Below are 15790 nucleotides of genomic sequence, written 5' to 3'. Positions count from 1 at the left end.
AATTCAGCTGAAATTGCAATTTATATTGGCTTCTTCAGTATCACTATTATTCAACCCCTTCAGGGCAAGCATCTTCAGTACTTGGTGGAACAGCATTTTGCTGCTATGACCTCCTGCAAAAGAGATGCATAGCCAAACAGCAGTTTCCGGCAGCATTCCTGAGGAATCTTAGCCCATTCCTTAGGAGCAATGGCCTCCGGTTCAGTAATATTTTTGGGTTTGCATTCTGCAACTGCCTTCTTCAAATCCCACCAGAGATTTTCTATGGGATTCAAGTCTGGTAACTGTGACGGCCACTATAGAACTTTCCAGGACTTCTGCAATCAAGCGTTGGTGGAATCTGAGGTATGCTTGGGATCATTGTCCAGTGACATCCAAGCTTCAGCTTCCTCACAGATGGCATGATGTTTCCTCCTAGGATTTCCTGATACTTCAATGAATCTATCCTGCCTTCCACACGCTGCAAGTTTCCAGTGCCAGAGGATGCAAAGCAGCCCCAGAGCATCACCGAGCCACCACCATCCTTCACTGCAGGCAGTGTTCTTCTCAGCGTATGCTTCATTCTTTCTCCTCCAGATATAGTGCTGATCCATGGGGCCAAAAAGTTCCAATTTTGTTTCATTGCTCTACAGAACAGAATCCCAAATCATCTGTGGCTTATTTATAGGATTTTGAGCATACTGGAGCCGACTTTTCTTGTGCTTTTGGTTTTGTATTGGTGTACATCTTGTGAGTTCTGGGATGGAAACCTTCTGCATTTAGTATGTGCCTTACTGTGCTCACTGAAACCTCAGTGGCTGCTGACACCAAGTCTTGCTGCAGCTCTTTTGCAGTCACTCAAGGATTTTTCCCAGCCTGCCTTCTCAGAAATCTGGTTGGTGACACAGATAGCTTTCTTTTTCTGCCCCATCCAGGTAATGTAACCATTGTTCCTTTAACTTTTGACAAACTATGTTCCCAATGGTGCCTCTAGGAACATTCAGTGCCTTCACTGTGAGCCAGTGTGGTGTAGTGGTTAAGAGTGGTAGACTCGTAATCTGGTGAACCGGGTTCGCGTCTCCGCTCCTCCACATGCAGCTGCTGGGTGACCTTGGGCTAGTCACACTTCTTTGAAGTCTCTCCGCCCCACTCACCTCACAGAGTGTTTGTTGTAGGGGAGGAAGGGAAAGGAGAATGCTGGCCGCTTTGAGACTCCTTCGGGTAGTGATAAAGCGGGATATCAAATTCAAATCCAAACTCTTCTACTATCTTTTTGTATCCTGCTCCTTGTTTGTGAAGTCCGATGGTCTCTTCGCTTACCTTCTTGGACCATTCTCTTGACTTAGTCATATTTCTAACATGCAGCCAAATTTGATGCTCAGCCTAGGCCCAGGCGTTTTCAACCTTTTGGAGTCCATGGCTCTCTTGACCAACTACATTCTTTCTGCAGCACCCCTGTGGGGCTCAGGAGCCCAGTTATGTCACCCCTTGCCTGCAGAGCCAGCAGTCCCTCACCCCTTTTTGAACACCCTCCCTTGTGGAGTGTTCCCTCAGTCTACTCTCCTCTCCTTGGGAGTCCTCCAGACGGCAGCTGCCACCACCCCTGGTCTCTGAGCCCACTCCACCCCAAAGAGAAGTGCCTCCACACTCCACCCACAGGGACCTGGAAAGATGCCCCCAGTCCTAGTGGCCCGACAGAGACTGGCCAAAGATTAACATGAGGCCAGCACCTTACTCACCTTGGGAGGCAGCAATGGGTGCCACTGAGCCTGCACAGCAGAAAGGCTCCCCATCAGTGCTAGGCACTCAGCTCCCAGGCAGGCCTTGCACACAGCAAGCACAAGAAAGGCCAGAGCAGTGCTTGCCTGCGTGCCCGGCCTCCCACTTGTCTGTCCATTCCCAACAGCAAGGGCTGGTGGACTGGCTGGCTGGGCACCCTCACCCACTTGTTTGCTTACTCCGAGGCCACCTCAGCTTCTGGCAACCAGCACCCTCTGGCAAGCCCCAGAGGCACAATTCGCATGGGGAGCTTGTAGCCAGGGCTGCTGCAACAAACAGCTGCAGAAGCCTTTGGGAGGCCGAGATGAGAGAGGGCATTAGAAAAGGGAAGGAAGGAAAGAGGGACTGAGGCCAGTGTTGCCCACTTCACCCCTGACCACCATTCAAGGCACCCCAGGATGCCACTGCACACTGGTTGAAAACAACTGCCCTAGCCAGTTTACGTATTTCATGCATTCCAGCTCAAGCGCACCTGGTGCAACTAATGAAACCCTTTATTAGTTGCATCAAGTGTGCTTGAGACAACACCTGTTGTATTTGTGCTGTTGTGAGAGATTCTACTGAGGGAGTTGAATAATAGTGAGACTGGAGAAGCCAGTATGCCAGCTGAATTTGGGGGAGCATCTACTGTGTTGGGTTATTTCAATAGCTTTTGTTTGATCTGCTCACTACAAACAGCTGAAAGTCTGTAAATTTTGATAATAAACCCAATTTGAAATGGGGGTTGAATAATTTCAACGGCCACTGTAAATTGAGGTTAACTTATTGGCAAGATGTTCAGGGGCAACAACAGTCAAGCAGTCAGATAGTGAAAACCAAGTTGGACATCAATACCTGCACTGCTCGCCTGGTTTTAGTTTGCACTTCTTGTCTTCCGGTTGGTTTGCATCATAGCAACAGTCATCTTTACACTGGTCACTGTAGCCACAATCACACTGCTCTCCTTGCTCCACCAATCCATTCCCACAGATAGGTTGACCAGACTCTGAAAAGCAGGAAGATCTTCAGAACACTTTGTCCCTTAAGCATATATTGGGAGATATTTGGAGAAATACTGGAGGACACAGTGATTAACTGAACCAAAACAAAAGGGAAATTTCTTTTAAATAACCAGAGGAGGTATGGGGAACATTTCCCAGCATGCTTCTAATGAGTGCGTTGCTAGAAGCAGGTATCAGCTTGGTCTGACTTTCACAGAGAGCCGGAGGGGGGAGGGGGAGAGAGTACCAAGTTGCGTTTTTTTGTTGGTTAAAATGATCTATTTACTCAAAATATGTGAATATTGCCCTCCATCCAGTAGATTCCAAGATAGCGAACAAATATAATGATTTTATTGATAAAAGTATTTTTATGCTGCAATATCACAACCATATATGGCTATGTAAAATTAAAAACTGTAAAAAAAAAACCATTAAAATGACTAGTCAATTAAAAAAACACCCTTTGAACAGCCACATAGGCCTGTGGCATGAAAAAAAATATTTAAGTGATGCCTGCAAGTCAAAGGGATGCTTGCTGAATCTCTGCTGGAACTTTAAATTGTAACTTTAGCAATAATATTTGGCAACAGCTAAACCATAGGCCAAGGCACTGCATGCATTTATATGCCTGTGAATACAGAAACGTAACCAGGAGCAAAAAGGCTGCCACTTAATCTTTGTGAGAGGATGCTTTGCAATCAGGACACCACCAACACAAAAAACCCTCCTTTGTTGTGACACAGTGCACATCTGTTAAGAAGGGCCCTTGAAGAAGAGCTTCAAGAAGATCTCAAAACATGGGTAGGCTGGGTCAGGGAGAGGCACGCCTGCCAGCATTTGAGTCTTTAAAGGTGAATGCCAGCACCTTGAACAGGGCCCAGAAAAAATAACATCTGTGTGAGCTAGGGGGTGGGACACACTTGTGAACAAGCAGGGCTGTGGTTTATCAGTGACAAGCAAGGTTCTTGCTTGGTGTTGCCTGGCTTTCTTTTTTATCTGTTGGAGGGACAATTGGCCAGTGAAAATTTCAAAAATGACAAATTGAAGAGTCTTGAGACTGTATAGATTTCATACCGATACCCTATTCCCATATCAACCCCCCCCCCCAAAAATGGATGAATTATCGAGAAGAGATACCTACCAACAAAACAATTATTCCTCTTTTTTTCAAGAACTTGACTGATATTCCGAACGCTACAGATAGAGAATTTGTTGTTGTTAAGTTTGTCCCCAGATGTTGCTCTTGCATACATAATGTAATTGCCATTTTCTTTCTGCCCCAAGTTTTTAGACTCTCCTGGAGTGCATTCTGTTCCAGAATCATGCTGCAAGAGAGATAATTCTCGGTTTAATTTTCTGTTGTCTTAAAGGCAGCTTTACAGTAACAGTGTTAGTGGAGGAGTGAATGTCCCCAGGATAAGAGGCAGGCAGAGGTAGGGAGAAATTATATTTGCAGCCAGTTTTCCTGGAATTAACTTGAAAACTTTTCATAGAACATTCACCAACCAGCACTGATAAGTAATATTATATTGTTTGTTAAACTGAATAGATTGTTTCTATCCTTTAATAACTAATATGTTATCCCCCTTATCTGCACAATATGAACAGTCTGAGCACCAACTGAAGTAAAATTTAGACTTAAAACTGCAATAAACGACTCTAGCAATAGATAAAACCAATGGCTTCAAGTTACAAAAAAAGAGATTCCGACTAAACATTTGGAAAAACTTTCTGGCAGTAAGAGCTATTTGACAGTGGAACATTCTCCCTTGGGAGGTTGTGAACTCTCCTTCCTTGGAGGTTTTTAAGCAGAGGTTGAATGGTCATCTGTCATGGATGCTTTAGCTGAGATTCCTGCATTGCAGGGGATTGGACTAGATGACCCTTGGGCACCTTCCAACTCTACCATTCAATGAAAACAAGAAACATTTTAATATCTCAAAGTGCTCTGAGCATCCAAACTGAAAGTTCAGCATAAACTGGCACTACTAATCCCAACATGTTTTATATCCCAGTGGAAGGTGTTCAGTATCAATACAAGATAGTCACATAAACCATAAGGGACGTGGAATTTTTTTCTTAAACATTGGCATAAGTGATATATTTAACACTATCAAAAGCCAGGACAAAGAAATGGATTTTCCAGATTATGTTAACCAGACTATCTATCATTGCTTAACATTTTAGCAAGGCAAGTTGCAATAACTGTGTGCACACAAGGGAGTGTGTCCGCCTTTGTATTTATACAAACAGCACATTCCACATGGCTATTGCAAACTACTCCTGCCACATCTCACACAAGTCCTAGTAATTTCACTGAAGCTTACAAAGGACATGTTCTTGGAAAGCAGAGTTCAGTCCTTGTTAACATCTATCTTGCAGAAGCTTGCTAGCACATGTGACCCTGCAGGCTGTGAAAAACAAGGCCAAACTGTATATGAACAAGCCAGTATTCTTTCAATTATGCCATAGCAAAGGCTCTAAAATGCCATTTGAGAGAGAGAGAGAGAGAGAGAGAGAGAGAGAGAGAGAGAGAGGCATTTGCTCTGTTGCACAAGGTCATAAGTGCACTGTGAAAGTATGACAATTCCTGATTGCCCAAGTTCAAGAGTCAATGCTTGGATGCTACAAACTGTTAACTTGGGAGAAGCACAACTCACATCAGTTCTATTTACACAAAACGGGAGGGGAGGATTTCAACACAACTCTTGAGTACCCCTGAATCTGCTGTAGAAGCAGGGCCAGATACGACTATGTGGGACGTTAAATTTTATTCAGTAATATTATATAGGAGCAGTTGTAATATTTGTTACCTTTTTTTCTTTGTTTGTTAAACAAAATGAATTAATAAAAATTAAATAATAACAAAGGAATGCAGGAATGCAGCTGTAACACTCATACTTACTGGAGAACCAAAGTTATGTCCAACTTCATGTGCAAAGGTGATATGAGAGACCTTAGGAGGGACGTGGGAACCATAGTTCTGTACTGTGATGATGCCAGTATTTAAGGATTTCTTTTTGCCATCAGAATAAAGCTTGCTCTTTTCACATATACCACCAGAGCTCCCTGCAGTTAAAATTAAGCAAAAACATTTTAAAAGGGGATTGTTCTAGATTCACTAGAAAGCTATGAATAAATATTCCAGCTAAGAAAATGCCACAATAGAGCTTTTCTCGCCATTACTTTTGTTATCAAAACATCTCGCCCTATATTCTGGCACAATTAGCAAGGAGCAACTATAACAAAGCTCTTTGTGCAGACAAATAGTGAATGACAGGCAGATTTATTGGCCATGTTTAATCCCCTGCAAAGCATTCCCTTCCATCGGAAGTTCAAATTTCTGGCATATTCCACACTTTACTTAAGTGGACATTGTATTGCTTGGGGTTAAGTGAGGAACTGTTTAAGTTTATGTAACATTACTACCCACCTCTAGCCTCATTTGGAATAATCTCCAACACAGAACTTCTGCCACAGAACAAACTGACACTGTGAGTTTTTCCTACAAATTGGCTGATACCTTACGAGAGCGGTTGCTGGTCAGTGTAGGCAAGGCCAAGCTAGATGGACCAATGGTCTCATTCAGTGCAAGGCAGCTTTTCATGATCCTATGACCACTCTCCATAATCATATCATTCCATTCAGGCTCCATAAGTTTTGATTCTTTGCTCCAACATGTATCACTGACCTTCCATTCTGTTGCCAAGTTTGGAAAGGGTCTCACAGCTGGGATAGTTCAATCAGTAGAGGATGAGAATCTTAAATCTCAGGGTTGTGGGTTTGAGCCCCCCATTCCTGCATTGCAGGAGGTTGGACTAGCTGACCCTTGTGGTCCCTTCCAACTCTATGATTCTATGATCTTGGGATTTTAGCAGGACAAGTAATTTGGGGGGAACGGACCAGCAAACTGTCTCAGTAAAATATCTAATTTTGGGCTGGAAAAAAGTATTATCTTATACTGGAGAGGAGAACCTGCAGCCCTTATGTGACCCTTAGCCTAATTTCATATGGCTTTCAGAGAGAGATGGAGCGGGGCAGAGACAAAGCTTTACAATCCTGCACTGCCACAAACTCTTCCCACCCTCAGCTGCAACCCCCAATGGCCAACAGTCTATCTATTCTATATGGAGGTCAACATACACTTGCAGGGGGTAGACTATAAATTCTTGAGGTCCTCAAATATGTGCTTCTTAAACTGTGATTCTTCCAAGTGCTACAGTCCAAGTGCTTAAATAGCACACTTTGCTGTTGCAAAGTACTTAGCCTAAGAATATCTGCTTATCTCAGCAAGCAGTATGACTCATTCTTAAGAGTATATTTACAGACCAACTGTTCTTCGGGAAGTCTGGGTTGAAACCACAAAGACAAAAATATCAGTTAGACAAGTCACACCCACTTCTGAGTTACCACAGTTATCCAAAATTGTCTTCCTGAAGATGAAACTACTGATCAACAGGAATTTTAATATGATGGTGGGATAGGTTGTGACCTGAAAAATAACATAAATTGTGCTATGCAGAGGTTAACAGTAGTCTCTTGAAGGTTTCGTTTCGTTTGTTTGTTTTTATGTTATATTGACTCCCAAAGCAGCTTAAAAAAGAAGTTATTTTTGCCATGCCCTGCAATGAGGGCAGTTTTAGACACTTGATTGAAAAGCAAGACTCTTCCCTTTATACTACAGTGGTACCTGTGTTTACGAACTTAATTCGTTCCGGAGGTCCATTCTTAACCCCAAACCGTTCTTAACCTGAGGCGTGCTTTCGCTAATGGGACCTGCCAGTGCCGCCACCGCCACGTGACTTACGCTCCCATCCTGGGGCAAAGTTTGTTACCCGAAACACCTACTTCCGGGTTAGCGGAACTCATTACCCGAAGCGTTCGTAAGGAGGATGGTACGTAACCAGAGGTTCCACTGTACAGTTTAAATGGGCACTGATGATACCAAATGGCAGTTGTTCTGGTATTGTCTAGCATAGAATTTCCCAACATAGTGCTTTCCTGGTATTTTGGACTACAACTTTTATCAGCTGCAGCCAGCACTGCCATATGATGCTGAGGCTGATAGGAGTTGTAGTCTACAACGTCTGGAGGGCATCAGATTAGGAAAAGTTGTAACTTTTTTCTGGCTGGTTAAGATTTATTTCAACACTTCAGCTGCAGGATGGAAGTTAATCTCCTGTGCCACATATACTTTTGTGGGAGTAAAGAACATACGACAAATACGCAGTACAAGTGAAAAGAAGTATCACCTCAGTCAGGCAAGCCTGCAAGACACTTCAATGGTAGCAAGGTATGCTGCCTTTCAGTAACACTAGTTTAACCATTTTCACTAGGCAACACAACCATTTAAGAATGATGGACATGATGGAACTCTTGTGTATAGAGCCAGACCATTGACACAACACTGACAGGCAGCAGATCTCCAGGATACAGGTAAAAGTCTTTCCCAACCTTACTAATAGATATCCTTTTAACAGGAGATGCCAGATTGGTCTTGATCTTAAGATATTTAACACACAAGATGCCCTCTACATGCCACTCAAGCAACACAAACTATTTTTTTTACCTGAAGGTGCTCCAACCCAAGCCAATCCAAGGACACCATCATCAAAATCACGATCAGTGAACACATAGGCTAAACAATAGTCATCATGATTCTGCTCAGAATTGAGTTCCAAAAATTTCTCCACACCAATATTTGGAAACCTGAAGGGATTGGTAGGGTCTTTTTCATCTTGAGTAGTGTTGATCTAAAAGAAAAGGTTATGTGGTGTCAAATAACTCTTGCTAGCCAAGTAGCAGCTTTTCAAAGATGTAACCTATGCTCACTGTAAGAATCCACACTGCAAAAAGACTGATTCACAGATATAATAATATACATTACTCAATCTCACCAGTTTAACATTCAGTGAGTCAGATGAATTATATGAACAGTACCCACTGAAAAGCATTCAGAGGAGGAAGGAAAACTCTGTGGTGCTTGATCTGCAAAAGCAGTTCAACACATGCAATTTGTGGCTTGATGTTGCAGTCATTAAGAGGCATGGTATGAAGTGACACAGGACCAAAGAAAGATTATTTGCCAAGAGCCAAAGAACTGCTTTAATCACCACCCAAGGACAACAAGTAAATGTTAGCAATGTAACAAGTTCAACAAATGTACTCCAATTCCTAGGGGCTAGTTAGTAAATTTAAACAAAGAGGAAGCAAATGCACAGGAGAAATCCCTTGAATTTTAAGGGGAAATGTAATTGGAATCAAAGAACATTTGCAGTTATAGGAAAGCTTCAGGGCCTCAATACCATCACCCAATAGTACAGATGGAGTGGCATAAAAATTTATATTGGCCAGAATATGGAGATAAAATATCACACCCAGAATCTGAGTGTCAGAGGGATGGAGGTCAACCAACACTTTAAGAAAGGGTGGAAAGAAATAACATTTGCCTTTTACTGCTCTCAAACCCATAAAGTTTGCTTTTCATGTCATCAAGTCTGAGTGCTATAGTATTAATATTCCATTATATAATCTCTCTGAGACAAAGTGACTAGGTCTAAGCCCACCAGCGGGTTCCAAAGCTGAGTAGGTATTCAGACCCAAATGCAAAGTCCAAAACTTCTCCATTATACTAGGCAGTGAGTAAATAATCTAATTTCACCAACTGATTTTCCTTGAGATTTTCAGAAACTCAAGTCATCCCTCTATTAGTGGAATTTGGACGAGAATCTCAATGCTTATGTTAGTCAAAATGGTACCACACACAAGAGGGAAGAACTTCATGCTGCTCTGCAGCCATGGAAGACTGAATGCGCTTGGGGGACGATGGCAAGCTGCAGGAGGAGGAACGAAATCGGTAACCTGGAATAGGTATGGCTGGCTGGCACCCTGACCAAGAACATTTCTCAATGCAACATTTTGTTGCTGGTTTCATTTGTTGCCTCCACATCTTTTATTCCATTAGCGTAAATAGGGTAAGAACAGTATGTTCACCAGCACTGGACTACTGGAATAAATAATATGCAACTGAAAACACTTTATTTAGCAGGAATGGCTAAATTAGCTAGAGCGTGCAAGGAACAGAAATTCTAAAAATTAAATTACAGAGTACTTACTCTTATTCGTTTCACCATAAAACTGATATTTCGGATTCCTGAGAAATCTGTTGACTGGTAAATTGTGTCAATTGCTTTAACATGGCTGGATATCTAAAACAGAAGAAGGTTAAAGTTCTGTGCATGTAGTTCTCTGAGACACAAAGTGTCAAGGGAGCTGCCTTAAACCACTGATTCGTTTAGTTCATTTACTTCTTTATTTAAAGAAGTATTTATGTACCACCCTCAGAAATATATCAGGGCAGTGTACAGCAATATAAAAGCAGTTTAAAAACCATTAAAAGCAGTACAAAATAACAGTCTGTTGCTCTAGGATTCTAATCCTACCTGGAGATGAACCTGGAACCTTTCGTATAATAATAAACATGTGCTCTACCACATCCCAGGGAAATTTCAGGGTCCACCCCCTGCATGGGCATTTATCATATGTTCTAGAGATACATACAGGTAAAACTCGAAAAATTTGAATATTGTGGGAAAGTTCATTTATTTCAGTAATTCAACATAAAAGGTAAAACTAATATATGAGATAGACTCATGACATGCAAAGCAAGATGTCAAGCCTTTATTTGTTATAATTGTGATGATTATGGCGTACAGCTGATGAAAACAACAAATTCACAATCTCAGAAAATTGTGAGTTTATCTCATATATTAGTTTCACCTTTTAAGTTGAATTACTGAAATAAATGAACTTTTCCACGATATTCTAATTTTTCAAGTTTCACCTGTAAATACCCATAGTGCACATCCACAAGTAACTATAGATTCTGTTGCTGACAATGTGCTTTTTTGTGTTGTGCTGTGCAATAAGTTGTATACATGACAATTTCCCAGAAAAGAACAATGTAGGCAGTTGTACATTAAGATGACTTTTTACATAAAGGACATCCTCCTTTCACCTCCTTTAAAAGAAATCTATCACTTGAAGCAATAGCTAAACACTTACCTGCGCAATCACAGCTTCTCTTGTTCCATAATATCTAAAGAATAGATGGTCTGTCTGAATATAGAGTTGACAAGTGTTTTTTTCAGCTTGTGCAGCTCGTTTTCTTCTTAAAATCTCTGGGCCATGATTGGTAGATTCTTCTGAAGTTTGCTGCAGCATACAAAGCCAAGGAGCTTAGCAATATAGATAAATAACACTTCCATACAGCCTTCCAGTTCAAAGAACACAGAGCCCAACAGCACAATCCTAACCATGACTACTCGGGAGTAAATCCTGTTGAATTAAGTGGGGCTTACCTCTAGGTAAATAGGATTAGGATTGCAGCCTCAGTTACACACAATGAAAAATGTTATGCACTGTAACACAATAGTAACAATATGCATTAAAACCGGGGGGGGGGGGGGGAGAGAAGAAGGATGAGAGAAAATAAGGCCTCTTAAGAACCTTCAAATCAAGCAGGGCTCCAACAAGTAGAAGGCAACTCTGGGCAAGTGGTGACTAACAATTTGTAATGGCTGGTAAATTTTGATGCAGTAATATGCAAAGATGTGATCAACACTGAAGCTTCTATCCTCCATCATGCAGGACTTGGCTGTCCTCTTTAGTGAATGGTTTGACACATCTCTGCACTGTCCACAATTACAGTTGCTTGAATCCAGCCACATTTCCCTATTACCATACGTACTGGTACAGTGACTTGGCTCTTAAAAATGTTTGCCTCCAATTAATCTGGCACATACAAAGTTTATCTAAGGACTAAGAGGAAATAAAATAGCTCATGAGCCAGCTGAATGCATGAATGAAGTTTCAATGAATAAAGACACATTTCTGCAGCCTGAGGAAATTTTCAGCCAAGTTTTTAGGTCTGCTACTGACAGGTATTTAAAATGTTCTTAAAACCTGCAATTAACTTTTAATCAAAATCAGAAAACCTAATAAATCAACTTAGCTTAATGGTATCCATGTTCTTGACTGTAAAGCTTCAGGAAATTTAATGTAAACTGCATTATCAGGTAATATGATTCAGATCCAAGTAACAGTTTAACTAGTTTTGTACCATCAAGGGTTCTTGAAGCTTGTGTTTTTCATACAGTCCTCCTAGGACATATATCAATTCCTTTTTGAAACTGAAGAGGGAGAGTGTGCAATAATGACAATAGTTATCACAAGGCATGATCAAGTCTTTGGTCATGGCTACAGTAAATAGCTCTTTGGCTTCTGGCTAAAGAGTGTAAGTTCCTTTACAAAGCTATGAGCATCCTAATATGAAGTAGTGGGGGTCAGGAGTAAATGATTATATTTACATACCTGGTTCATGGGCTCTTCTACACCAGTCATTTGGTACTTTCTCATTCTTTCAAATACGGAATGATCTGCACAGCCACCTTGTGGTCCATATTTATGTGGGTATCCTAGAACACAAACCAAGTGACTGGTTGGATCTTAATTATGAAACTATTGACAGATCTGCCTAATACTTGTAAGTTACTGCCAAATCTTTTTAGTGAAGACAATCTGCATGCTTCCCGCATAGGCCATTTTGAACTTAAGATATCCATTTCCCTCCATGTTTAAAACAAACACATCCTATTTTAAGATTACAGTGATTTCAAAGTAACTAAAAAGAAAAAGAGTTAACTAATGTCAATGAACAGTTTAATAAGGACTATGTCAGTTTTGACTATGCAGCATTTAAGAGCTTGCATACTGGAGAGGCACAGAGGAATCAGGTAGTAGGTATGTACAAAGAGGAGCCAACAAAGAGATGTTCATGTTTTGATACTGCATGCTCACAACAATGCTGCAATTATTTACAAATTGTTTTCTAATGTTAAATAGTGCCTCCAGCTGCAACTTAGTTATTACTGATATGAGTAAGAATTAGGCCCAAATGCCACTGCTACCAAGCAGAGGACTCATTCACATGTAACACTAACATGGCTTACTATAAATGTGAGAGTGTGTGGATACTGTGCTCCTCCTCCAGATCTCCTGTGAGGTTAAGCCATGGTTTCGCTTTAAAATGTTATCCATTTTTTGGCTTGTGGTTTGTCTCACTATGGACAAGACCATGAGCTGTAAACCCTAAAGCAGACAGTGGTTACAAACTCATGGGTCATCCAGAGGAAGACAATAAAGGAATTTAAGCAAACCAAAGGATATGTATCAGGCGATACAGGTGGCCTCACGAAAATCTCATCTGTCAAAGGCGAAGGTAAAGGGGGTGGTCTTCAGCAAACAACAAAAATTGCTTGACACTAGGAGCAGCCACCCATTATGCCCCCTCCTGGGCTGCCACCCCCTCCCCATGATTCTTGAGGGCAATGAAACTGCCGAGTAGGCCCTCTCTCCACATATTAACATCTGACAGGATCTGTAAGGAAAGAGGTAATTCTTCAGATATTTGGGGCCTGCACTTTATGGCAGCGTCTTCAACTGGGCTCAGAAACTAACCGGCAACCAATACAGCTGTTTCAAAACAGAGGTAATGTACATTTTACATGAAACCCCAGGTGGTCACCTGGCTGCAGTATTTTAGACAAGATGAAGTTGAAAAATTATGTTCAAGGCCAGCCCCACATAGTGGACATTGCAACAGTCTGACTGGGAGGTTACCAGAGCATGGAGTCCAATGACCAGGTGATATACCCTGACTGGCTCTCAGGTAATTTGGTAGCATTCCTGAGGAAAAGAAGCAGCATGGCCAATAAAAATAATAATTTAATAATAAATTTAAAAAATACAGCCAGGCATTATAGGAGTTGTAGTCCAGCAACGCCTGCAAGGTTAGCCAGCCCTTCAGTCAGATGCATAACTCATGCTCTAGAAGAACACTGGCATTACTCATTGTTTGTTTGGACTTGAACTCGGTCAAAGAAGGAGAAGCATTAAATATTAATTTGCGGTCAAAGAAGGAGAAGCATTAAATATTAATTTGGGGTTTATTTTTTTCATCCCAATCAAATAAATGATGCTATAATACAAAATATACACGTCATCTATGACTTCTAGGGCTGGATGTTACTTGTGTCACAATTACTACTCTATACGATGATGCAAGAAACAGTTTGGTCACACTTGCACAGAGTTCAGCAGGACACACTTCACCTTATTCAATGCATTCCTGCCCCTAACCTTGGATCCTGAAGCTCAGCGGAAATTGAATTTTTATGCAAAATGCCCATATTTCAGTGGGAGCTTTTCTGTCTTGAAACATGGTTGTAGATCTCAGCCATGATTTAATGTCACGAGACCAAATCTAGTCTCAACTAGCACAATCTTCCGGGTGGCTATTTTCCCAACTGCAATCCTCTACAATAAGGTGAAATACAGTTAAAGTAGTAAAAATAGAATTTGAAAGCTCCAGTATTCAAATATTCTCTCATGAAAAATATCATTTCACAAGAATGCTGTTCACTGTATTATGACTATCATTTCATTTTCCTAGTATGTATTAACACTATGACATAACAAACAAAACAAGCATTCCTATATAAAGCAAATCCAAGGCACTTGGTGGGGGAAGGATTCAGTCAAGCTATTTTTAGAAAATATTTAACAAAGTACTACTTAATGCTAAAATTAGATATATACCAGCTTTTGCATTTGCAATTTGGCCAATTAATCAATATTTTCTTCATAATATCACAGCTTCAAATGGGCGCTGATCTAGATCTACTGCTAGATAGTTTCTTTTCTCTTTAAACTTTCTTCAGCTGGATAGCTCAGTTACAGCATGGTGCTGATAGTGCCAAGGTTGCAGGTTCGATTCCCTTAAGGGACAGCTGTATATTTCTGCATTGCAGGGGGTTGGAGTAGATGATCCGCAGGGTCCCTTCCAACTCTACAATTCTGATTCTAATATCAGCTTTTAATTCTGATCTGAACATATGAAAGAAAAGGGGGTATAATCAAATGTGCCAACAAGCCCCATAGCAGTCCCATTTCCTACCACCCATTTATTTAGTACCAATAGTATATTAAAAAGCCATGATTAAACCGCAAATCTTGCTCTACGAGCAAATTTTCAGTGATTTCTGCATTTTGTAACATAGCTTTACAGCAGTTTTCAACCTTTTTGAGTCCACAACTCCCTTGACCAACTATCTTTTTTTTTTTTTTTTGCAGTACCCCTGTGGTGCTCAGGAGCCCAGTTATACCACCCCTTGCCTGCAGAGTTGACAGCCTCTTACCCTTTTTTGAACAACCTCCCTCAGCCTCCTTTCCTCTCCTCTCTCCACGGGAGTCCTCTGGGCAGCCGCTGCTGCCACCCCGGTCTCTGAGCTGCCCCCCCAAAGAGGTGCCTGCTCCTGCTACCCCACAGAGGCTTAGGCGGAGGATGCCCCCAGCTTTAGTGGCCCAAGAGAGAATGGCCAAAGGTGAACACAAGCACAGTACCTTATCTTGGGTGGCAGACATGCGAGAGGGCATTAGAGGAGGGAGATAAGGAAAACTGCGCTTGGCACCCCTGAGCATCATTCAATGCACCCCAGTGGCAAAGAAAGAGTACTAGTTAATGAAGACAATTCGTTTCAAAATAGAATAGAAAGGATTTTTTAAAAAGCAAAAACCCTTATCACTTACATATTTAACATCACTCACATAAAAAGTATGAATCAAGATCAAGAGTGAGAATCTAAAATAGTTCACCATATTTTGAAATTAGAATAGAAAGGTCGCCTTTTGCTGGCCACCAATTTCACTGCAACATGAACAAAGGGCTTTGTAGAAAGTGAACAAGAAGATCCTCACTTGCAGAATAGGCTTTTGTTTAAACTCTGAATAAGACTTCATTGTGATGCTAAACATATGTTGCATTGTTGTGCCTGAAAAGCTGCTAAAAGGATATTCCTGCCAAAAACTGAAAGATCCGCAACCAGATTCTGTCTAGCTCAAGCATTCTTCTCAGCTGATGCCGGTCTTGTTACCTTCCCATAGTGTAGAGTGCCTCAAAGCACAGGAGACAAGACTTCTCACAGTCAACACTC

The 15790-nt window shown here is 41.3% G+C and overlaps 1 protein-coding gene across 1 annotated transcript in view; it reads right to left on the bottom strand.

Moving 5' to 3' along the window:
• Positions 1–15790, bottom strand: part of ADAM10 (ADAM metallopeptidase domain 10) — a 45710-nt gene that overhangs the window by 10572 nt on the left and 19348 nt on the right. Inside the window, exons 5-11 of the mRNA XM_033167457.1 lie at positions 12111–12214; positions 10803–10952; positions 9854–9946; positions 8308–8491; positions 5644–5807; positions 3880–4063; positions 2593–2743 (exon numbers count right to left, since the gene is read on the bottom strand). Of these exons, the coding sequence (XP_033023348.1) occupies positions 2593–2743; positions 3880–4063; positions 5644–5807; positions 8308–8491; positions 9854–9946; positions 10803–10952; positions 12111–12214 (1030 nt within the window). The remainder of the gene's footprint in view (positions 1–2592; positions 2744–3879; positions 4064–5643; positions 5808–8307; positions 8492–9853; positions 9947–10802; positions 10953–12110; positions 12215–15790) is intronic.

This window comes from Lacerta agilis, chromosome 13 (assembly GCF_009819535.1).
Source record: "Lacerta agilis isolate rLacAgi1 chromosome 13, rLacAgi1.pri, whole genome shotgun sequence".
NCBI classification, from domain to species: domain Eukaryota; kingdom Metazoa; phylum Chordata; class Lepidosauria; order Squamata; family Lacertidae; genus Lacerta; species Lacerta agilis.
Note: the sequence above shows the minus strand (reverse complement) of the source record. Positions and strands in the feature narration are given on the sequence as shown.